Genomic DNA, 25,458 nt, shown 5'->3' with positions numbered 1-25,458 from the left:
TGAGCAAAACAGAACCAAAACATTTATTGGTAATCGTGTCGAGACAGAACTAAGCAAAGGGAACATTACAGGACTGTACGGGCTCCCTGTGCTGCCAGCAATAGGCCGCACATAAACGCAATGCTTACGACGCAAAAACATTTCAGGTTTCGATATACACCTGCTACACATCGTACAATATCATCCTATACCCTTCCCAGCCCATCCTCGTACTCCATCCGGCACGACACAACCCATCACAATTTCCTTTTCTCGTCCCACACTCCTTTAGGCTCCACAACCTATCCTCGTACTCCAACCGGCGAGTCACGACCCATCACATTTCCCTTTCCTCATCCCACACTCCCCCAGGCTCCACAACCCATCCTCATACTCCAACCGGTGAGCCACCGCATCCTCGTACTCCAACCAGCATGTCACGACCCATCACGTTTCCCTTTTCTCGTCCCACACTCCCTCAGGCTCCACAACCCATCCTCCTCTGTCCCCTGGCCCACCCATTCTTCTCCCAGATCATTCCAAAAATTCAACCACAGCTCCTCCAATGTACAAACAGCTGTTAGCTTGTCCACACATCAACTGATGTATACTGGTGATAATAATATCAATAAATTATAGTTTCCAAACTATACCAAGTAAATTAACCAACAGATACCGTTTGAAAGGTGAACTTAAACCTGTAAATTGCTGCACTGCCTCAAAGGCCACTCACGATGCCCAAAACATCAAGAACCACAAAAATAAAATAACGCGTGGAATTGGAAAGGATTTTTGCTGAACCACTTCAGGTTACATTGCCTTCGACGCCGCCAAACAACCCACCGTCCATTTATGACGACTTTTTAAACTCACATCGTAACTGAAAAATGACTGGGACAAAAAAAAAATCTACAGCTTCAATCAACGGAGAAAGGGACTGACAGAGGCTATGCTGCAACAGTTCAATCAATTGCTGCCAAGGAAGAATGAGGGTGGGGCCAGGCCTTGACAGACAGGCCCATCTACCAGTCATAGCGATTGAGGGCGGTGCCATCGGTGATCGCGAGTTGAGGATCCCGGTTCCCACGATGCCTGATGCGATTTCCTGGGGAAGTTCTTTGCCCGGTGCATTTACGCCACTCGTCATCGAATGCCACCGCTTCATCTGATCACACAAATGTTTGTTGAAATCAAAGAGTAATATATGCAAGATCATACTTAATATAGCTTACAGGAGGGGAAGAGCAATATACACAGACATGACAGAAGTAAATAGACACCTTAAATTTATTCATTTCATCTGTACAAAGCAAGTTTCACTCAGTGATTTGTACTAATATTCAACTATTTATTTGCAGAAACAAGTTCCTGGGTCTTGTACAACAATTAACTATGCCTCGAACCCAGGGAGCACACGACCTTTCCGATTTTCAAAGAGGACGAATTGTTGGCAAATCGGAAGGTGGAGTCAGCCGGCGTCAGATAGCTCAGAACCTTGGCATTCCACTTTCTATGGTCAATCAGATGATTGTGCAATTAACCAGCAAAGGCAAGGCATCCAGAGGTTCCTGTTATGGTTGATCAGGGCCCTCAGAAAGGTGTCTGAGCTGTCAAGCGGTCCATTAAGAAAACTTCCGGTTCCGGTTTTAGAGCAGCGAGAGGTCTCCTTTGGGGCTCCCTGTTGTCGTTCTCAAAGCTAAGTTTCCGGTTGTTATTTGTCCCGTTTTAACTGTTTAATTTTCTCACCTACATGTTACTGTGTGTTGCTAGTTCGGTTTTGTTTCAAAAATCGTGCTATTTTGTGAGTATTTTTGTCGACGTTCTTACCTGTGCTTGAGGCCTAGGCTTGAGGCCTACCGGTTCCACTCGGTGTTCGATCGTTTTTTTTTTGTTTGTTTGTTTTTTCTCCCCATTACCTTCAATTTCTATCCTCCCATTACCTTCAATTTTGATCCTCCCCACTTTCCAAACATCCCCCATTATCCCAACTAATCTTTCTTATCTCAAAAAAAAAAAAAAATACCCAACAACAACACGCTCACCTTCTCCCGATTCTGCTTCTTCTTCTTCCTCTTAACCTCCTCCTTGTCGTCTTCTTCCTCGATTTTTTTTTTTTTTTTTTTTACACTTCCATGACCTAATCTGTTGAACTCTCTCATATATTAATATTAACAAAAATATATATACATATACATATATATATATATATATATATATATATATATATATATATATATACATATACATATACCCAACAACAACACGCTCACCTTCTCCCGATTCTGCTTCTTCTTCTTCCTCTTAACCTCCTCCTCGTCTTCTTCCTCGATTTTTTTTTTTTTTTTTTACACTTCCATGACCTAATCTGTTGAACTCTCTCATACATTATTTTTAACTACAAAAACGATCTTATAATGCTTCATCTTCCTCTCTCACACATGTGGTACTCTTTACTGTTTCACAATGCACTACTCTTCTGCTATTTTAACAGACTGCTCTCATTTCGACCTCTCCTTCATTCCTTGCCTAAAAAATCCAACTATTACAGCGCTTCTTCTCTCCATGCTCTGAATTCGCCTTCATTGCATCCATCAAGAATTGTGTTAAATCACATCTCTGACCTAAAACTTTTAAAAACCACAGTTTGCCATGGATGCTCGCTTTCCATCAAACATTCTTTTTTTCCAACTTCAGTGCCAACTCACCCCCTCACCCCTCACTCTCACTCTCAAAGCAACCATCCCACTCTTCTCCCTCCAAGCCCCCCTCTCACCTCTCTCAAAAATCCCCCCTCACCTTTATCCCACCTTTCATCCCCCTCACTCTTCCTTCTCAAAGTTGCCCCCCTCTCATCCACCAACCTGCCTCCCTCCACTGCCCTCTCACCTCCATCTCTTCACTCCACCTCCTCAAATCCTCAACTGCCTTCTTCCTTGTCTCTTGTCCCCCCTCTCCCCCAGCACCACAGAGCCTTTTCTCCTCCTCATTCGGCCCCTCCCCTCGCTGTTCTGCAATACCCCACACTCCTTCAGCAACCCTCCTTACCTGCCCCCCTCATCCCTTGTCCTACCCTCCCCCTCCCCCTCCACCTCCTGCACCCAAAGCCTCCTCCCCTTCCTCTTCATTAAAAGTGTGGACCTCAAATATCCGAGGCCTTCGCTCAAACCTTTCAGATCTTTCCATACAGGTTGCCACTGACAAACCAGACATTATCTGCCTAACAGAAACTTTCCTCTCCCAAGACGTGTCTGACTCCCAAGTATCTCTCCCTGGTTACTCCCTCTTACGGTATGACAGACCTGAGCCTCGTCCTGGTGGAGGTGTTGCTCTCTTCATCAAAGACTCTATTCCTCACTCTCCATGCACTGCTCTCACTCCCCCACACCCCCAGGAATACCTCTGGCTTCGGCTTCCCCTCCACTCCCACCTCATGTTTATATGTGTACTGTACCGTCCACCGAACAGTGATGACTCCATCTACACCTCACTATCCGAAAACATGGACCATCTTCGATCTTCTCATCCAAACTCTCTTCCTCTTATGTGGTGACTTCAATTGTCATCATGCCAGTTGGCTCGGTGTGGGTACCTCTCACCTGCCATGGCACCTCAGCAAAAGCTTTCTGCGACTCATTGGGACTGACTCAATCGGTCAACTTCCCGACCCGGATCTCAACCAATGGTACTCCATCTCTTCTGGATCTGATTTTGACAAATTTCCCTGACAATATCTGCTGCTCTTCCTTCGCTCCAATTGGTTCTTCTGACCACGTCCTTGTCAAAGTGGACATCTCTCTGGCTGTTATCAGAGAACCACCTCACCGCCGTCGAGTCTGGCATTTCACTCAAGCCGACTGGCAGGGTCTCCGAGCAGCCATCAAACTGACAGACTGGTCTCCTATCACTACTTTCTCAAACATCAACTCATCCTGGGAATTCTTTCAAAGAAACTTGCTCTCCCTCATGCACAGATTTATCCCCTCTCGTGTTCAGTTGTCTTACCCTTCCTCCCGCCCTTGGTTTACTGAAGCTTGTGGCGAGGCAGTTGTCCTGAAACAACTTGCCTTTGCCTCATCGAAAGCAAACCCAACTGAGGGCAATCTCAGTTCTTTCCACAAAGCTCGGAACAAGTGTGTATCTACCCTCAGGAGAGCCAGAAAACAACATCTTTCTCATCTCAAGTCTGAACTCTCAAACCTCTCTCCCTCCTCAAAATCCTGGTGGCGTTTAATCAAATCTGTTTCTGGTGTATGTTGCCCCTCCATCCCCTCCCTTACCTCAAATGGCCGCACTGCTGATTCCACACGTGATAAAGCTGAATGTCTAAACTCGGTGTTTGCAGCTAAATCTTGTGTCCTAAACCCATCACTATCTCTACCCACTTTACCCAGTCGCACCCAACTGTCCCTGGACTCTGTATCCTTTTCTCCTGACAAGGTGGAGAGCTTGCTTTCAAACCTCGAGTCAGATTCTGCAACCGGTCCAGACGGCATCAGCCCACGTGTCCTCAAAGCCTGCTCTTCTGCTCTCGCTCACCCTCTCTCTGTTCTATTCACCCTCTCATTTGCCCAAGGTCATCTGCCATCAGCTTGGAAATCTGCTAACATCACTGCCCTGCATAAAAAAGGTGCAAAAACAGATCCCTGTAACTACAGACCAATCAGCCTTCTCCCAATCATCAGCAAGGTGATGGAATCCATCATCGCCTCAGATATGAAATCCTTCCTCTTCTCCAATGGCTTGATTTCCAATCATCAATTTGGTTTCAGGCCAGACAGGAAATCCGAGCCGTATCCCTGGACATATCACGTGCTTTTGACACAGTCTGGCACCCTGCCCTACTCACCAAACTCTCTTCCCATGGTATTCAAGGCCATCTCCACTCATGGCTCGCAGACTTCCTCTCCTGTCGCAGTCAACGTGTGGCCCTAAATGGAGTTCTTTCATCCCCTCTTCCTGTGCAGGCTGGAGTTCCTCAAGGTAGCGTTCTGGGCCCTGTTCTTTTTCTGGTTTTCATCAATGATCTCTCGGACTCTCTGGAAAATCCTCTATTTCTCTTTGCCGACGACTCCACCCTCTGCCGTACCATCTGTCATCCCTCAGACCGGCAAGCAGCAGCTTCTTCGCTCACTGCAGATCTGGATAAAATCACAAACTGGTCCAACACGTGGAACATGTCTTTCAATCCAGACAAATCTCACACTCTCACTATGTCTCTTCGAAAGGACCGTTTACAAAACCCCCCCATCCACTTTCTCAACAGTCTTTTCTTTCAGTCTTTTCTTTCAAGCTTCTTGGTCTCACTATCTGCCATGACCTTTCCTGGGAAAGTCACATTTCCAACCTCGCCTCAAAAGCCAGTCGCCGACTGGGAATCCTCCGTCGTGCTAAGTCCTTCCTCGGCCCTCTTGAGCTCCTGACCACTTACAAAGCTTTTGTCCATAGCCTGATGGAGTACTGCTCTCCCCTCTGGGCTGGTGCTCCTGCCTCCCACCTTTCTCGGCTTCACGCTGTCGAAACCAGGGCATTTAAGATCATCGGCATCTCCCGCAATGAAGCTGAGTCTTTGGGCCTCTCACTCAATCACCGCAGGTTGGTCGGTGGTCTTTCTGTCTTCTACCGACTCCTCTCCAGCCTTGCCCCCCCTGCTCTCTCTGCGATTTGTCCCCACCACATTTCCACAGGGCGCTCAAGGTCCGCCAACAACCCCCTGGTAAAACTACCAAAATCACGAATCACTGCTCATCTTCACTCTTTCATTCCTCTTTTTTCCCGCCTTTGGAATAAACTTCCTCACTCTATTCTTTCCCATTCTTCCCTCCAGGCTTTCAAAACAGATGTTCACCACCACCTCTTATCTTCCCCCATCCAAATCCTCGATCTTTTCTACCCCCAATAATCCACCCAAGCCCACTTCCTTCATTTCTCCTGCTTTCCTTCCTGAAAGTCCCTGAAATGTCCATCTTCTCTTCGCCATGTTCCCTGTCCCATCCCCATCCCTCTCCCTTCCACAGTTCACCTAATGTGTCTGTTCCCCACTGTTTTGTCCCTTCCACTCCCGCCCTTCTTGTCTCATGCTTCCTTGCTGTGAGTTGTGTGTTAGCTCTCATACGAGCCTCGACCAAGGTATACAAAAAAAAAACAAAAAAAAAAACTCCCTGTTGCAAAGCAGCAGATGTTGCAGAGCAGGTCCAACTTAGCCCAAGAACTGCTGTGCAGTACCTTCATCAACTGGGCTACTGTTGGAGAGCAGCTAGGAGAAAACCTCTTCTTAGACCAGCCAACATTCAAAGGAGAAAGAAGTGGGTTGATGAGATAACCACCAGACCCTTGAAGTTTTGGCAAACTGTCATTTTTTTCAGATGAGTTCCAATTTGCTCAATTTTCTGAGAGTGGACGCATATGGGTCTGGAGACTTCCCAATCAAGAGTTCTCTTTGAACCGAATGCAGCCAACTGTCAAACACTGGTTTTTCAGTGATGGTGTGGGGAGCAATCTGGAGCACTGGTCAGTCAGAGGTTGTGGAGTGTGTTGACAACTCTGCGGTATTCATTTCTATCCTTGAGGATGGACGTCTCCCTGTCTTCTCCACTGGTCAGATGGTCAAAAACAACACTGTTCGTGGAAGATGGAGCTACATGCCACACTGCAAAAAATACCAAGGAATGGCAGAACAGAAATGGGATCAAGCAACTTTCATGGCCAAGTCAGTCTCCTGACATGAATCCCATTGAACACCTCTGGGCCACATTGGATCAAGATGTGCGGAAAAAGTCCAGGAAACCAACATCATAGGCAGAATTGCAAAACCTTGTGTGTGAATCCTGGGCAGAAATCCCACGAGAGGGAATTTTGGAACTCGTTAGTTCGATGCCTGAAAGAGTAAAAGCGTTGAAATCTGCAAATGGCAAGTCTACCTAGTGTATGTATTAAAATGGATCAAATGTACTTCAAATGTTCAATAAATAAATTATTTTAAAATCATGGTGTCTATTTACTTCTGTCATCTCTCTGTCGGCCTACAATTGGTACACTGAGTCATGTGATCTCTTACGTAGTTTGCCCAGCGACCATCCCACTTAATGCAGAGTCGAAAAGTGAGCGCTCAGTCAATTTCTATGGATCAAGTAAATCTCATGCAGGGATATCAACCAAATGCATTATGGTTTTACATTTTAAAGCAAACTGTAATAAAGCAGAAAATAATTTTCACATCCCACCTTCGTCAAGGTTTACAAGCTCGCTGTGCTGCTCGGCTGAGCCCGTGCGCCGGTTACGGGATCGTTCCAACACGTGTGCACGGTCATGGATGTGGTGGCCTATCGCCATCTGCTCGATCCCCGTCTCACTGTCACGACACTGTCGCCGAGTCTCACGCACCTGGACGTGGGGAGTGGGGGGGGGGGGAAATCAGGGCGTGTGGAAGAGAAAGACAATATTGGAATGCGGGGGATTCCGGCAGAATTTTTAAAACGTATTTAGCCACACAGCACACGACGGCTCGGATACATCCCACAAAATCCTGACCTACCCCGCCGGGAGCAGAGCGAGTCTGAGACGAGGCCTCGTACACGTGTGGGTTCCCACTCCCAGTGTTCGAGTAGCTGAACACGTGAGATGAGGAAAACGTGTGCACATTTGGGTTATGAGACATTTGAGGCAATGCGTCCTGAGGCAAAGCAAGGGGAGGAAGGTGACAGTTGGATAAAGATAATGGGAACAATCAAGAGGCCTGAGGTTAAGGAAAAAAACAAAAAAAAAAACACTTTTCATCAATAATGTTGCCAGAGCAGCATTATTGTAGGTCTGTTTAGTGGAGGTTGCAGCCATGGGCCTGTTAGCAGGGCAAACTGGGGTAAGGGTTCATTCAATGCAGAGAGTCCCCACAAGGGTGTCCCAAAATATGAAAGTTTCAAAATCACAAAGTCTCACCAACCAAAAAGTTAATCGAAACCAAAATATCCTCATGTGGAAAAGATGTTGAGGTCTCCAAAGCTCTTTGAAGATGGAAGTACAAGTATTAATCAAAATAAACAATCAAGCACAGATCAGAATTTACAATCAACGAGTTAGAGAATCCATACGTTCAAAAGATCATCACAACTGCAGCTCAGAATTCTCTTTTGTGCTTTTCAACCAAATGGAGAAAAATATTCTTTCTGATCTTCATCTTTTGTTGTTCCATTGATCTGCTGTATCAGAGCAACAGCTCTTTCAGCAGTCATTGATGCAAGCAAAGTTGCTGACCAATGCCGCTGCAGTTATGAAAGAATGGATTTTTGGCCAGCTTTCCACAGGCGTGTCAAGGAAACTGTCATCAATACCAGGAGTAACAAAGAAAGATTTTGAAATGCACAAAATCGCAACATTGGTGGGAATTGTTTTCAGCAGAGGTGGGCCTCGTTCTGAATGCATCCTTTTTTTGTATACATTTGTCAACACTCAAATGAGAGATAAAACACACAACATAAAACAAAAGGAGACAAGAGGGGTGGGAGAGGGAAGCACAAAAAACAGTCGGAAGCAGAGACATTAGATCTGTGGAAGGGAGAGGAATGGAGCAGGGTAAACGGGGGTAAACAAGATGTACACTCCAGAGACTTTCAGTAAGGACAGCAGGGAATTTGAAAGCGAGTTTGGGGTGGATTAATGGGGGTCAAAAAGATCATGGCTATAGATGGGTGAAGATATGAGATGGTGGCGAATAGCTGTTTTGAAGACCTGGAGGAAAATTGGGATTGAAGAGAGTGTGAGAGTTTGTTCCAGAGGCGGGGAAAAAAAAAAAAGAGGAATGAGAGAGAGAGAGTAGGTGAGCAGTGTTTCTTGATTTTGGCAGTTTCACCAAAAGTGGGGGTTTTGGCGGACCTTGAGCGCCCTGCGGAAATATACGGGGGAACAGAGCACAAAAAGAGCAATGGGGGTGGGGGGGAGGTCAGAGAGGAGACGGTTGAAGACAAAAAGACCAACAACCTGCCTGCGGTGAGGGAGGCAGATTCAAGTTCATCGTGGAAGGTATCAATGATCCTGAAAGACTTGATTTCCACAGCGTGAAGCCAAACTTGGTGTGAGGCAGAAGCACCACTCCAGTGGAGAGAGCAGTGCTTCATCAGGCTGCAGATGAAGGCTTTTATGTGGTTAGCAGCTCAGGTGTGCCAAGGAACAACAATACATGACGGAGGATGCCAAGTCAGCAACTGGCTTTGGAGGCCAGCTTGGAAATGTGGCTTTCCCAGGAAAGACCGAAACAGAGAGAGGCCCAAAAGCTTGAATGAAAGATCAGGTCAGGTGAAGTATGGGAACGTGCGCCGGAGCAGCGCATCGCTGCATCCACTTTGAACTGACTCCAGGCACCACCACCACCTGGCCATCCCCATCTTCCCGAGATGCCAATCAACCTGCCGCAACCACGAGGCACGTGGTCGGCCCATTGTCCTACCCCACTCACGAGGCTCCCTCGCTGAGAGATTCTGTTGAGCAGGCTCAGCATCAGGAAAACGAGCCACGTGTCCAGACAGCCGCAGCTGACGCTCATGGACTAAATGCAGGTAATAAATCTCATTTGAGTCTCTCTCAGCAACCGCTATTTCAACACAAAGTCTGACCAACGACAGCCAAGGATTCTCCAAAGAGACTTGGTACCAAAGGAATTAAGTCTCCATTTCAGATTCCTGGTCAGAGTCCAAGTCTCACATCCAGAGAGCAAGACTGGAAGCACCAAGGACATGAAGACTTGAACTTTTGTCATCCAGCACAGGTTTCGACAGCGCCACACCCCATGATCCAGTGAATCCATGACTCCCCAGGCCTGACCCAGACGTTTATTGACCTCTGGTTGAAAGCCAGCAGAGACATGAATGTCGCTGCCAAGGTAAGTGAATCTCTCCGTGACCTTAACATCCTCACCACAAACAGGTACAGACAAGATATCAGCATCCAAGATTTCATTGAAAGCCTGGATCTTAGTTTTGACCCAGGAAACCCATAATCCGAGCGGCTCCAACTTCTCATTCAGCACCTCAAAAGCCCCCAAAAGGGTATCCAGAGTCTCCGCAATGATGACTGCATCATCTGCGTAATCAAGGTCAGAGATCTTGACATTCCCAAATTATGCACCGCAGCTTCATCTCTGCGACATCCTCCCCAGAATCCAATCCAAACAAGCGCCGAAACGTGTGGGGGGCCAGCACACACCCCTGACAAACTCCAGTAACGACTGGAAATAACTCGGAGATGGTATCACCACATCTCATAGCACTCTCAGTACCAGATTGATCAGTTTTGACGGCACCCCACGAAGACCAAGAATATTCCAGAGAGCATCCTGATTCATTGAATCAAACGCTTTGTAAAGATCAACATCGGCTTCAAGCAGCCCCTGCCGAAACTCTCGCCTGACCCGAAGGGGAAAAATATGGTCAATCGTTAACCTCTTTGGTGTAAAGCATGACTGTTCTTGGAGCTGGTGCTCAAGCAGATGGTGGTGAACGCTATAAAGAACTACAAGGGCACTTGGTAGAACGCATACCTCTGCCACAAGAACATATCCGGCCCAATACATTTTTCAAATATCATGCTATATATAGTGTTTGGGCCTATAGTCCAGGAGCCCAGAAGGTTTATTCAAGTGAAAAGCGCTGGAACGTTTGACCTTATAGGCTGATGGGGTCATCCACCGACATCACAAAAATGCATTGCTGCCGGGTCTAACCCGTGGCTTTCCCCCCGAAATCACTAAATTAGTGACGCCATTACCGATAAACCAATTTTGCTCAATATCTGGAAAAATATGCATGACACCCGCATTATTGCTTGAAAATGTATAGTTTACCGTGTAAATGTTTCGTTCACCCACTCAGTAAGCAACGCCATTGTGGAAAAACCCATTTTCATCAATACCTGAAAAACACTGCAAGATAATATCACAAATAAGGTGTCTATACCCATGTTTTTATGGTGAAATATTACAATGCCAACTCCAGTGCTTCAAAATGTTGAGTTCACCCTGAAAGTTGCCTACTGGAGTCGTACCATCTTTGTCTTTTGTTACAATGTGGCAAATAATGCATTGGTCTCCGTCCCTTTTTGTTATTTACAGATCATGGCAAATGACGCCCCCGTTTGTATAACTTGCAAAGAAAGAGGAGAAAAGAAACGTGCCCTGAAGTGTTTCAATTCCAGCAACTGGGAAACAGCCAAAAATGCTGCAAGATGGCGAAAGACAATTCAAAGTGACAAGTTTTCGAACACCTCGGAAGAGATCAGAACAGCTGGGGGCCCAGAAGGCAAATATTACCATGAAAAGTGCTGCTAAGAAAAAGTGTGATACTAGGATCATTCGACATCGGGAACATCTTATTGCAAAGGAAGCCAAATACCATAACACTTGTTGTCATGACTATATAAGACTGGATGCGACGGATGAAGAGCAAATGTGGAATCGGAAGATGCACGTTGAAGCCTTCAAAAACTTGTCGATGTTCCTTAAAAATGAAGTAAGCAAAAACAAAACTCCCATGTTGGCGTCAGTAATTTTCAATTTGTACAAAGAAGAGTTTCTTGCTCTTGGAGGAACACAGGATGACATTGATAGGTACACTACACAAAGTCTGATATCGAAGATAAAGGAACGATTCCTGGAAATCCTCGTTGGCAAACGAGCAAGCAAATCTGGAAACCTTGTATTCCACTCATCACTGACGTCTGCTGAGGCATTTGCTATGCTGACTGATTCCAATGAAAAGATTGAAGAAATCAGGTGTGCCGCCATGGCATTGTGGACAGAAATTCTTGCAATCCCCCAAAGACCCCCTCACCCACTTCAGTTCACACCCTGAAGGAAAATTCCCCAAGTATCCCCGATCTGACCCTCCTGTTCTTCCCTACTCTCATCGGTGTGTTGCAATCAGAAATTGGTGTAAATAACTCCAATAGGGATGTGATCGAGAGAAAAGCATTAGCTGGTGCATGGGATGCTGTGTTCAACTGCACCAGAGGAAGACTTAGGCCTTGGAAGCATCAAGCCCTTGGGCTCGGGTTGGGAACACTGACAGGATCAAAAACAGTGTTGACCACCCTGAACCGCTTTGATCATTGTGTCAGCTATGATGAAGTGAAGCGGCTCGACACTGAAATGGCCTACACCTGCTCTGACTTGGAACAGGAAACTGCTGCCGGTCTCCATCTGCACGATGGATTGGGAACAGGTAATAATAATAATAATAATAATAATAATAATACAAATACACGTTTGTGGTGAAAATGTTATTACCTTTTTGTATTTTTCAGCATTAGCCTGGGATAACTTCGATGTAAACACGGTGATACGAAATGGCAAGGACTGTTTTTATTCAACATTAATAATTACGAATTATTAGTTAGAATATTAATGGAAGATAGAATAAAAATGGTAGATGATGATGATGATATTTATTCTTCTTTTTCAGCATTAGCCTGGGATAACTACGATGTAAACAAGGAGACACCAGGCGTCACTAATTGAGCGATTTCGGGGGGAAAGCCACGGGTCAGACCCGGCAGCAATGCATTTTTGTGATGTCGGCGGATGACCCCATCAGCCTATAAGGTCAAACGTTCCGGCGCTTTTCACTTGAATAAACCTTCTGGGCTCCTGGACGATCTCTCAATGGTGAAGAAGCACTTTAAAAATTAAATAACCCTTGGATCCGGATTCGGATATTTACCAAAATCAAATCAATTCGTCCTTGCCATACACCCAACATGTCCACCAAGTTTCGTCCAAATCCGTCCACAACTTTTTGAGATATCCTATACACAAACAGAAAGGAGTGAAAACATAACCTCCTTCACCTTTGGCAGCAGAGGTAATTATCTGAGCAAAGACCTCACCCAGCAATGAGAGCAGCGTCACACCTAAGTAGTTGTTGCAGCCCTGGCGATCACCCATCCCTTTTCAGAGAGGGACAACAAGGCCCCTCGTCCAATCAGTTGGGATGTCGTCTGTGTTCCAGGCAGAGCACATAACTGCGTTCCGGGCAGAGCACATAACTGCGTTCAATGACACGAGTACAGCATTTCCACCAGCCTTAAGGAGTTCAGCATGGATGCCACAGATCCCAGGAGCTTTACCCCATTTCAACTGGTTCACCACAGCCTGTTTCTCCACAAACGAAGGTGGATCACAGCTGATTAGAGGGTCAGCAATAGGGATAGTAACCCCCTGACATCCAACTCGATAGCTGGTGGAACAGCCGCTCAAAGTAACCAGCCCAGCGGCCCTTCACTTCGGACTCCTATGTCAAGAGCCCACCACCCTCAGCTCAAAATGTAGTGCACCGAGGGGCAGGCTTGGAGGAACGCAATGCGCGAATTCCCTTGCAAGCAGCACGAGAATCACTTGACCACAGGTGATACTCTATCCCCTCACAGATTCCTTGCACATAGGCCTTCTTGTCCATCCCGAGTTCATGTACATTGTACAGTTTTACGCCTCAGCTCCCTGAACAGCAAAACTCTGACATCCAGCCTGGCCTTGTGACTCTGGTCAATGGTATCCAATGTCCTTTGAGAGACAATTATTTTGCCCTACGGTGAGTTCCAAGACATCCACCGGCAACATCAAGGACGGTGGTCTTGAAGGCACTCAACTCCTCAGGATTTCCCAAAGCACCCAGACCCCCCAAATCCCCACTCAGCCCGTTCGCAAACTACTCAGCGACCCTCTCATCCATGAGCTTGCCAACATCCAGCCAGGGGCTGTATGGTACCATTCTCCCGGATTTAAGCTGCAACTTCAGAGTTGCTCCCACAAGCCTGTGTTCGGTATTGAGGAATTGAGCACTCCGGTCGACCCTGCAGTACTGGATCATCCTCCAACGACCATTAACGAGCACATGGTCAATCTCCTTTGCCACACCACCAGCCACCAGCCTTGGAATACCGAGTCCAGCGATGAGCCTGTAGGTGCTGAATCCATGACTTCCTGCAAAATCAAGGAACTTAGTGCTATTCTGGTTCACAGTTCCAGACCCATGGGGACCAACACATGTCTCATAACCATCCCCATCAGTTCCATTCAATGCATTGAAATCCCCCAAGACGAGAAGAGTATCTCGCCTAGGGCACTGATCAACCACAGACTTGAGCGTGGTATAGAATGCGTCCTTCAGTGAGTTCACTCGCCTCGGTCGGAGCATATACAGAGAACAGGGAAATGACCCCCAAGGAGTGACGAATCCCAAGTCTCATGATACGCTCGTTGACCAGTATTACCTCAATTATCATTGGAGTCAGCTTATTGGACACAACTACAGCAACTCCTTGGGCATGGTAACCATCAAAGCGACCAGACCAGTAGTCGGTGTTACCACCTGCCATTCTTCTCATTCTCATCATCACACTTGTTCAATCTTTGAAATATAATAAGTATCACTCTTGTAGAATGTCATCGAGTGGCGCTTCAGCAGATCTGCTTGTCGATGTGCGACACACGACACGTGCACACACACTCATTGTCGTATTTTCGATTCATTGCCATCAAACAGAAGCTCAACCTTGAGTGAGTAAATTGCCTTGGCCATCCAACGAGCTCTGAGTCACACCAGGCTGATAGTTACCTGCAATTGCAAAAAACGTGATGTACTGTAGTCTGATTTAGCCATCTGATCACCGATACATGATATACTATGATATAATGCTGTGATCGTTTTTAATTTCATTTCCAGAATTTTGTTTTTGTCCCCCACCCCTCCGATGAGGTCGGAGACACTGGAGAATAAAACTCGATCCATCCGACCGACCGTCTTATCATTCGCTCATGTTCTTTTGTGTTCACGATATTCCAAAAACCGTTGAACATTTAACTTTCATATTGTAGATATTTATTCCTCATGACATTATCTCAACCATATTACAATCATGGCTGTGATTGGCTGAATTATGTTGCAATGGCAACCATCTTGGCAACTTGACATTTCAAAAACCATTCAGGATTTTGCTTTCATATTACACAGATCTATTCCTCATGCCACCCAAAATACAAGGGACAGAAAGCATCAGCTCCTTGTTATGTTTAAGTTTTATGTGAAAGCTATTATTGATTTACCTGAATGATTAGTCTGACAATGAGTGCTGCTAGCTGAAGGAATTCAAGATGGTCTTTTGCGTGCATTTCTGTCAACGACTTTGATATAAATTATTTCACTCGGTGCGATACAGATATCCGTGGTCAAGGCTGATGATTTAGCTTAAGTCAGTTATCTCCGAATCTTTTGAAAACAGATTCTTTGGTCCAGTTGATGGTCCGAAGCAAACATTGAAAGCAAAGTACCTCCACATGTGGTCGAGAGAGGCCAGCCGTAATAGGTTTCTTCCAATGGCATTTTCAAGCAATGTACAGACTCCAGAAATGCATCCAGCGTTTGATGCTGTGTTGTCAAAGCACATTCCAACGACATGTGGAACACACTGCCATGACATGAAATGAAATAATCTGTTCCGGAACAACATCAGCTTCTGTTAGACCTGTCCCAGATCAGGTAACTTGGGAATCCCAATAAGTTTTATGCTTCCATCAACAGAGGAGGAGGAAGAAGAATGGCTAAACGATCAACATTGCCTGTAGAACTGCCCCTGAGATCTGGCACCAACTTGCTTTCCCAGTGTATAGATTTGGAGGCTGTGTCGTGTGTAGTCCTCCGATTTGGAATGCAGCCTCGACATTGTTGAGCGACCTGTTCGTGAAGTATAGAACCCATTATCGTTGTTAATTTTCAAATGCTGGCATTGGTGCGGTCCAGAACAGCTGAAACTTTCAGTGGCATGTACTTGCGCCTCGTCCTTTTGTGTGGTTATGGTGCGACACCAAATTCTTCATCAGAATCTCTACCAAAGCTGTCATCACTTGACATGTCAATTTCATATTCAGCAGTTTCCATGGACTGGTGTTCTGCGATACCATTATCTTCCAGTGCCATTCGTTTTTTTGAAATCGTTCTTCACGTTCACGTCATTCAGCAGACTGCTTCTCCTTGAGCTCAAGTTTTTGTTTTTGTTTTTAAAATCAACAACTGCAACTCATCCAGTTCTCGCCTGCTGCAGTCACATAAAGTCTTCTTCTTCTTCATTATTCATTCTTTATCATTTGAAATAAATTGGCATGACTGATAGGGAACAGGTTATCAAGCATTTTGGTAGATTTTGCAGGGTTTAACTCTGCCTTCTTGTTCCTTATTTTATAAGGTTTCATCAGATGGACATGTTGGTCATCGAGATCTTCAATCTTCTTGACAAGGTGCTGCTTTTGTCGTATTGGCAGTCGAGATTTGATCCAAAATGGCACAAGGTGATGTATGAACACAATTTGCACTTTCAAGCAATTGGGAGTTTTTGTGGTCAAAGGTAAAACACAAAATTCCTTATCACATCTTGACAAGATGGCAGGAGAGCACCCGATATCGTTTCACCTGGATGACCAATTAAAAATACGTAATCAGTTTTTTGGGTCACCGGTGGCTTGGTATTTGCTATTGTTTTCCTGAAAAGAAATAACATTAACCAAACAGAAATTCAAGATGTCAGTCAATAAAAAAAGAACGACAAAAATCGGTATACAAGGTAATGGATGATTCTTACTTCAGGTCAGTTAACCGAGGAAAAGGTAGAACATGTAGTTTTATGGCCTAGTAACAATTAAAAAGACCTAGTGCCACGTGTCTGAACGTCAGTAGACATGGTTTTTTTTATAAAACCCAAGTTTAATTCAACAATCATAGCTTGTGTGCAAATTGTGCACGTCTTCAAAGACCTTGGGGACCTCAACACGTTTTCTAAACGGGCCCGGTTTTTGACATGCAAGGATACTTTAGGATCGGGAAACGTTATACATTGTGTGACTGAGATGTTTTTATTGTTTTTTTGTTTTTTTTAAACGTTCATTTTCAGGGACACTCGAGTCACCACTGCTGTTAAAATGACCAGTAATCCATGAGGTGAGACGAGCACAAATCAAGAGGAGGTTTCTGTGCAGATCAAACGGAGCCCCAAATTCACTGTAAATTAGAAACAACACGCATTTACTGGCTGTTCGGTCACAGCTTGTTACAGACTTCAAGCAGACGGTGCACCACCATCTCAAGTAATCTCCCATCCCGACCAGTGATCTTTTCTACCTCCATTAACCCCCACCTAACCCAACCCTCTTGCTTGCAGGTCACTGCGTTCCCTTCCCTCTCGATTCATTCCCTTGCTTGTTTTGCCCAACCTTTGTCAGTTTGTTGCCATTTAACCCTCAATCGCATGGCTCTTCCATGAGCCTCGATCTGGTATAAAAGATATAACCAGAGTTGGTGTCAAAGCCACCCAATGCTCGCCTGTTTATACATTTACCGTTTTTAAAAGACTCGTCTAATAATTAATATTTTTTATAAAGCATTGCAGTGAAGTCTGATCCAAATAATTTTAAAGCAATATATGTATTTGTATATTGCAATCAGTAACAAGAGCGCAAGTGAGCACAATATACGCCTGAACAAGAAGGTATATACAGAATTGTGCTACGACATGGAAAACAGAATCCTGGTTGCCATGGCAACCACTTTAGATGACGAACGTATGTCATGACACACCGTCTCCACAGTCTGTACCTATAGCAAATATGAAACGTGAAAGTTGAAAACTTTGGGAGTTAGAGTGCGGACAGGAACAGACAGACAGACAGACAGACAGACAGACAGACAGACAGACGGACGACACATAATACGCCCCGATAAAAAAATGTGGTGGATAAAAACATTAGAAAGGAAAAAATAACTTGCACCAAAAACTTTAACATTTTCACGCTGACGCTGACGCTCACGCTGGGGGTATCGCTATAGCTCTCTGTTCTTCGAACAGGCGAGCTAAAAACTACAGCACACAAAGTAAACCCCTACCTCCTATCCCCACACCCTAAATAATCAGGATTAAGAAATATATTGTTTCCACTTGTGCACTTATTTCAGAGAGTGTTAACCCCATAGCGAGAGGGCTATCCAACACAAGATGGCAGGAAGGAAGGAGGAAGCCAACTTACATAGTTACCGTGGAGGTTTTGCATCATTCCCTGCATACCGGAAAACATGCCTCCCATCATTCCAAATGGAGACAGCATTCCCCCACCCTGCACAAGCACGTGCACATTCACACAGTCAGCAGGACAATCCAGCACTTGGAACAGTATCAAAAGCAGCGCAAAGAAAACCGTCATATCACAAGAAAGGCGTCAAAACAGACACTCGACCATCGGTCTAATCCAGCCTTCCTATCATCAGTCATGCAATCAATCATTGGAGCAGAACCTCAAGACTCATCTCTTCTTTGGGATGGAAGCATGGCCTCGAAGTACGCACACTCAGCTCTCATCTGTCGAGCCTGGGTTCAAATCCTGACCCGGCTATCAGCTGTCAACCAGGTGTCACGGGCAGGGCGATTCATCAATGAGTGTGCCCTATTTGGATGTTAAAAAAAAAAAAATCCGTGGTGTCCTTCACGAAGAGTAGAAGAGCTATCACACGTACCCTGAACAAAACAAATTCCTGCCCTAACCTGTAGAAGGGGGTACTGCATCAATGGCACAGCCACACCCTCAGCCAATGATGCTTCTCTGCAGCCTTGTGCTGCATATGATAGATCTCTTGTCTAACCCTGTAATCTATCATCAGTTTGGCTTCCACCAAGGTCATTCCATTTTGGATATGCTGCTTCTGCGACATCAGGAATGGATGGATGCCCTCAATGCCACAAAAGGTCACACAAGCTCATGGATATTCCACTGGGCATCTCCCATGTATTTCACTCTTATCTGTCTGCAACCAGTCTGACTTCCAAACTGCTAGCTAATGGCATCTATTAGGTTCCCTCCAAGACTCCACTGTGGAAGAAATTCTAATAACTATACGTCCAGAGGCCTTCATCAAGTATCATGGAATAGTCAGCCAAATATGGTCAACTCCATTCAATGATCCCCCCCCCCCCCACCTCTCAACCGTGGAACCTTTTTCCTGCATCTCTCTTCTCGAGGTCATCATTTCAGGTCCACTGCCCACAGTCACCTCATTTATTACACCACGCTGAGACGACCTTTCACCAGCACCACCCTTTACCCACAATTCCTCCTCTTGAGGTGTGATGCATTCTTGTGCTACCACTTTCCTTTTGCCCCATTTTGGTAACTGTAGACCCTTTGGTCCATGTTATTCCGCTCTTCCACAAACCTCAATACCTGGATAAATATACAAATCCTTACAATCAAGGCTGGAAAGCTCAAACCTAAACTAAACTACTAAACAGTTTGTCATGTAAAGCTTGGAACACCATTTTAAAAAGGTATACATTTACAGGAAAGTGAAACACATACCATTCCAAATGCTCCGTACGGAGATAATGATAGGCCGGGTGCCTGACCCTGGAATGAGGAGAAAGAGAAACGTGCATCATGTTTACTTTCAAAAAAATTACTCACAACCTCAAGGACATAATAAGAGATCAATTGCAGACAATTAGCACTGTGGTCACGAGCCCAAGCATTAAATTCCACGTGATGGATAAACGATGCCGTGCTACGAGGTAAAGGGTACAGGTAAGTCTGCCTTTATGTTCCACGGTACGTGGTGTTCGCCATACCCGCGCGTTGTCCCGGAGAGCCAGCTGCGTTTCCGCTACTCCGGGGTGCCTCATGTCCCTCCCGGCCGCTCCCAACTGCAGCATTGGGTCGTGAGAGAAAATATCGGAAAATGACCCCAACATCCTTCGCATGTTCTCCTGGTGTGCTCTGAAAGGGTCTCTGGGGGGTTTGAGAGGGAATGAGCAATGAGAAAACTGGATTCGACCTTCTAGCCAGAGCACCCGTTTAGTGGCGCATGATGAAAGATCCTCGATCCCACCCAGGCACATGTCAGACGTGACAAACATCCATCTTTATCGATAACCACCAGATGTGTGGACTTTAGGGTGGAAGACCCAATTCTGAGCACAAGGGGCACGTGCTGCGTTTGGAATAAATACTCTATATAATCAGGATAAACAGCAGGTTAACACAGCCAGGAGGATACCAACAAGGAGTGGACGAGGGAACCAAACCCTTAAACACAAGCACTAGCCCTAACCCTTCAAAACACGATACACGTTGTAAAACCAAACTAATGGCAACACAGCAACAGGCCCTTTATAATTAGTGAATACCATTTGATTGAGGAGCATTCCTACCATGACCACTACTACTCTTCACAAAGGACATGGTGGGATCTTTTTAACGTCCAACAACCAATGCCGGCAGAGGGGACTCCAGTTTAACGTCCATCTGAGGGACGGCACACACATCCGAATCACCCTGCCTGTGAAACACCAGGATGGGGGTTTAGAGACGGGTCGGGATTCAAACCCAGGATAGACAGCCGAGAGTGGAGTGCGTGTGCCATCCTTCCAGCACTAAAAGCATTTACACAAGCCCTTAGTAATTGAACATGGAAAATTCCAGCTACAGAGTAACATGACCACTGAAAATTCAAACATAAAATGGCAATCAAATTGGTATACGACTGTATACTTAGTATATCCAGGTGTAAGGATCAAAAGGAGTTGAAGGTTTGAGGCTAATTATAATTTTTTGGTACACTTTCAAAATTTGCACGTGAAAACCAAAGCTTTTTTCCCCCTAAAATCCTAGTTTTCAAACCTGGGCTGTGAACAAATGTATAACTTAATGCAATGAAACATTTCCATTTTATGATTACGTTCATTTCAAAGCGTTGGAAGCACCATTAGTAGTTTGTCTGCAAGGTACGCTTGTTCTCAACCCAATCATGAAGCGGTAGATCATTTGAATCTGTAATGCGAGTAACAAAAAAAAATGTTTAACTTTTCCCTCATTCTATAATGCTGCTGAATATTTATAACAACATCCAGGCATCATCTCTTCTATGTACACCCCAGACATACAAGATATAAAATCAAGAAAGCAGTCGTGTTTCCGATATAGTTCATCTCAAACTTTGTAACGTGAGTAACAGCGTTTTGCCAAGAAATTTATCCGCATTACAAGGAACTTTTGTGACCTCGCACGACAAGGGTCCCGTGGATGGTATTGGCGGTTCTGCAAAACGCTATGTCTGAAATACTGTGAAAACACGAAAATTTCAGGTGAATAATGACGCTTCATTCACTGCAGCATCCAAGACGATGCCTAATGCTGAGGTGATGGAACTGGTACCACATGAGATAGAACGCATTAACAAGGAGCTCAAGCTCGATGAAATCTACAATAATGCTCAGCCACTGCATGGCATTGCCAATGCCCATTGCATTACTGTGAACGGCACCGATATCAATCTGCATTCCACAACCAGTGAGAAGCCAACTGTAGATACTGTATCACCGCACAAAGGTGATGAATCGGAGAATGTACCAGACACAAATCAAGATGAATCTGCAGCTCATCTGATAGAAACCAGTGATCCAGCTACTGGAGAGGACAAATCAACAGTTCCAGAAAGCAATGCAAGTCATGATTATTATTTATGCAATTCCAATGAATATGACGTACCCTTAATGGCAATGGTTGATGTCATGTGGTTAATGGATAACATGAACATGTATTTAAATGGTTTTACCTTTTGTTTTCAGAATATTGAGATCGGCAGATACTACGCTGTCTACTTCTCCAGAAAATACTACATTGGATGTGCGACATCAGTGGCTGAGGACGACAGATTATCCGTGAACTTCCTCCACAAGTCTGGTGGCAATTACATCTTCCCAAAGAGGCCAGATGTTGAAGATGGTGTTGAACCCAACAGGATTTTCTATGCCCCCTCACTGTCGGCATCCATGACCCAGATAATGTAAAATTTATGGACATCAGTGAGTCAGACATCCAGAAGCGTTATGAGAGCTTAAGAAAGCTGCTCCAATGAACAGAGGTGTCACTACCAATCAATTACCTGCTGCAATGAACAGAGACCATGTGACATGGGGTGACATACATGACAATGGGTTATAGTGACTATTTACCATGTTAACAGACTGCTGGATGAAAAAGTAGAGCGTGAGTGTGACATGTGTTGGGGGTTGTGATGGAGATACATGTAATTGTAAGGGGTTTTGCATTCAGAAATTAGTATTGCCTAAATGTTAAGGCCTACATGTACTATTCTGTTGAATAAAAATGGTTAAAGGTTGTGAACATCACAGTATGGTGAACTTCCACCATTCAAATCTACTGGTAACGTGAGTAACGTAACTTTTTTTTTTTTCTTCAAATGCCTTTTGTGCAAAGTAACTGTTATATTATGTTAAAATCTTGGTTGTGTTATAAAGTTCATGAATACAGTTTCAAACATTCATAATCCATTTTATTCTGCAGTGCATCATTTAACAAGGATATATAACCGAAGTTGGGCGAGAAAATGGCATGTTACTTTTGCGTAACGTGAGTAACGCTTAAAAATTTAGGTTGCCGGCATAACCACTGGGGATTCTTTCTGGGTTTTCACTTCTATTCTTGGATAATGGTCAGAGGTTGCCACAATGTAGAAGTGAGAAAGTTTTAACCATTTACAAAATAAGGAAACAACTTTATGCTGCAGACTAATAGAGTAAATGTACCGTGAGAAACGCAGGAATTGCCCACATGTTGACATGCAATATTGAGTGGAGATTGAAAAGAATTTTGTGCCGTGTTGGGAGATCTCCCTTCGCTGTGTTAAGGACTGCAGGCACGGCTCCGTCGACCTTTTGACGTCCGCTCGGAACAAATGATGCAAGCAAGAGCAATCACATCACCGTCTACACCTGTCGCTGAGTTTCCCACCGAAGGAGGGAACTTTTGATTCGTGGTAAATATTCCAAATTACCATAGACACAAGGAGTCGAATCAGCATCTGTTGGAGCGAGCGAAGCAGTCAAAGCCGCTATGGAAGTCAAAGTCGCTTTGATCCACATCCGCCTCCTAACATCGTCCATTTCTTCTTCTTCTGGTGTATGGCCAATATGGATTGCGCTAAAGTTTAATGTCCAGGTACCACAGCCATGAGGCTGCCTCAGGGGTGAGTTGGTGGAGAACTAAAAGTCCTCCCGATAACTTCCGCAACGGACAATGCAAGGTGATAGGCTCTATCGTCTGAACTCCTTCACGGTTACAGAATGCATCCAGCCTCATCCTCCAGGATGAGGCCGGATGAAAGGTGCCGGGCTGGAATTTCGGAAGCCAAAATGCGGCTGAAGTATCAGGATGATAGCACATCCCTGGCGGATGGCTGGCGGAGCAATGTTGCAGAGGATAGGAAGCCACTCGGTCTTTGTTGGCTTGAGGATTCCAGACACATCTCATCACGGTGTTCAACTGAACGTCGATGGCCTTTGTATGGGCACTCGCCGACCAGAATGGAGTGCAATGCTCTGCCGTCGAGTATATGAAGGCGAGCGTTGCCGTGTGTAAGGTGTCAACGCCGGCTCCCCACGACATTCCAGCCATTTTCCGGATGAAGTCTACCCATGCCCTGATCTTCTCTGAGCATCTTTGCAGGTGTTCTTTGAAGGTCAGGGTCCGGTCAATGCAACCCCCCCCCCCACCTCAACCCAAGGTATTTCGGCTCACGGACATTTTCAACTTTCATAACCGTAGAATGTCACATCGACCTCTGCATTTGCCATGCGATTGTCAAGATGGTGGGTGCAGACGGCTGTTTTGATAGAGCTTCCATTTGTATGGGCATATTGGAGGACAAACACTCCTCCAATATGCCCATATCTCGTCGAGTTCGTTCTCGACAGATTTGAGGTCAGGACCCTGGGCTATGAGCGCGTAGGCGAGTTTGAAGGTCGTTGTTGGCAGGTCGCTTACGCTGAGATTAAAGAGGGCGGGGGCTCGAACAATCCTCGAGGGAGGCCATCGTTTAGTGTTTTAACGTGCCCGATTTTCCCGTTGAGGTGAACACGGATCTTTGGTCCCCAAGGCGTTCCGACAGCGGAAGACTTTCGAGACTTTGAGAATGAGCCCTCAGCACCAGACTGCGTCACAAGCCGACAACAGGTCCACCAAGGCGGTTGCCATCTTTTGTTTTCTCTGGAAACCAGCCTCGATGGTGGTGGGGAGGACAAGAAGACAAACAGGGAGGCAATGAACGCTCGCTTTGATCCACATCGGCCTCCTTACGTCATCCAGGGAGGTAACGCGTGTCATGGAACCCGTTTGGCATTGATCCCAACAATCTGTAAACACGTCGTGCAGAGCTGGAGGCGGAGAGCGAGGAGGAGCGCCGGAGGAGCGCCGGAGGAGCGCCGGAGGAGCGCCGGAGGAGCGCCGGAGGAGCGCCGGAGGAGCGCCGGAGGAGCGCCGGAGGAGGGAGGTGGAGGGAGGTGGAGCGCCGGAGCGCGAGGAGTGGTGCCAAACAGTACACGGGGAAAAGGACTAAACAGGGCGTGCCCTCGGTAATTAACTGAGGTAAAGCCTCACCCACATTCGGCAATTAGGAAGGTGTATTGTTTTCTGGCATCGTTTAGTGATGAAGAGAAAGTTAACACGCCGTTATTGTATTATGAAAGCATAAAGAGGGGTAGTTTCCAATGAGCGACACCATGAGCAGAGAACCTAATCACCGAGGGTCCTGACGTGATGAAGCGGCTTTGTTTAACAAAAGATAATAGTACAAGCAACGTGTACCGACGGAGACGGTCGGCATAAAGCGCTCGGTTCGCGGAAACAATGTCAGGCCTGAGGCTTCAGCGTCTCGATTCACCACAGGAAAAAAAAAAAAAAATCACCTCAGAGGAGCCACCCTCCAAGCTTTCGGGCGCGCTCAGTAACCGCTCACGGATCGTAGCGCGACGGGGCCGCTCGGAGGAAACACGAACAAAACTCACGTGAAGAAAGGATCATCTTCCAGCTCCCTGTGCAAGCCGAACATGGCGATGGATGGTTTCGCAGAACGACGCGTCGCGACGGAGGGTGAGCGCGTGACGTAATCGCGCTTACTTATGACGTAAGCTCGTTCGAGCCCTCGCGACGGAGCACTTCCGCATTCCGTGCCCGACGCTCGTTCGTGCGATATAACGATTCGTCGTCATGGTAACGTCGAACTCCGTCTTGCAATTCGGTGCTTTTCATGTTTTGAACTTCGTTACTTTCTCTCGTCTCTCTCGCCTTGTTCTCTTTCTATCGCTCAGTCCCCCCCCTCCCCAACAGCCGTGCGGTTTTCGCATTTTGCGTTCAGTTTTTACCAAGCAGCTCACTAAGCGCTCGCCAAGCCAGCTGTTCCTTATTATCAACGGTTCCAATGGAGTGCTGCCTTGAGGCTTTGAAGCCACTTGGCGAACGCTCGACAAGAAACTTGCCAACTGAATGCACCCCCGGGTCTCGATTCCAGTCGTCTGACGTCAGTTTCGAGTTTCAACAAGCTCAAATGAGCTAAGATCCTCGTCCTCTTAATGATGACGTCATAACAACGAATATGACGTCATTGTGATGTA

The 25,458-nt window shown here is 45.8% G+C and overlaps 1 protein-coding gene across 1 annotated transcript; it reads right to left on the bottom strand.

Moving 5' to 3' along the window:
- Positions 1 to 25,006, bottom strand: MLF2 (myeloid leukemia factor 2). The gene is made up of 7 exons (XM_085847829.1): positions 24,853 to 25,006; positions 19,618 to 19,777; positions 19,352 to 19,399; positions 18,029 to 18,115; positions 7,511 to 7,648; positions 7,200 to 7,359; positions 1 to 1,144 (listed from the first exon to the last, which is right to left on the bottom strand). Exons 1-7 carry the CDS (start codon positions 24,894 to 24,896, stop codon positions 1,002 to 1,004), a joined length of 780 nt encoding a protein of 259 aa, XP_085703955.1. The 5' UTR covers positions 24,897 to 25,006; the 3' UTR covers positions 1 to 1,001.
- Positions 25,007 to 25,458: the final 452 nt, after the last annotated feature.

The sequence above is a fragment of the Eptatretus burgeri genome, chromosome 11 (assembly GCF_056783735.1).
Source record: "Eptatretus burgeri isolate ZD-2024b chromosome 11, Ebu_testis_v1, whole genome shotgun sequence".
Lineage (NCBI taxonomy): Eukaryota > Metazoa > Chordata > Myxini > Myxiniformes > Myxinidae > Eptatretus > Eptatretus burgeri.
The sequence above is the reverse complement of the archived record's forward strand: the minus strand, read 5'-3'. Positions and strand labels throughout refer to the sequence as shown.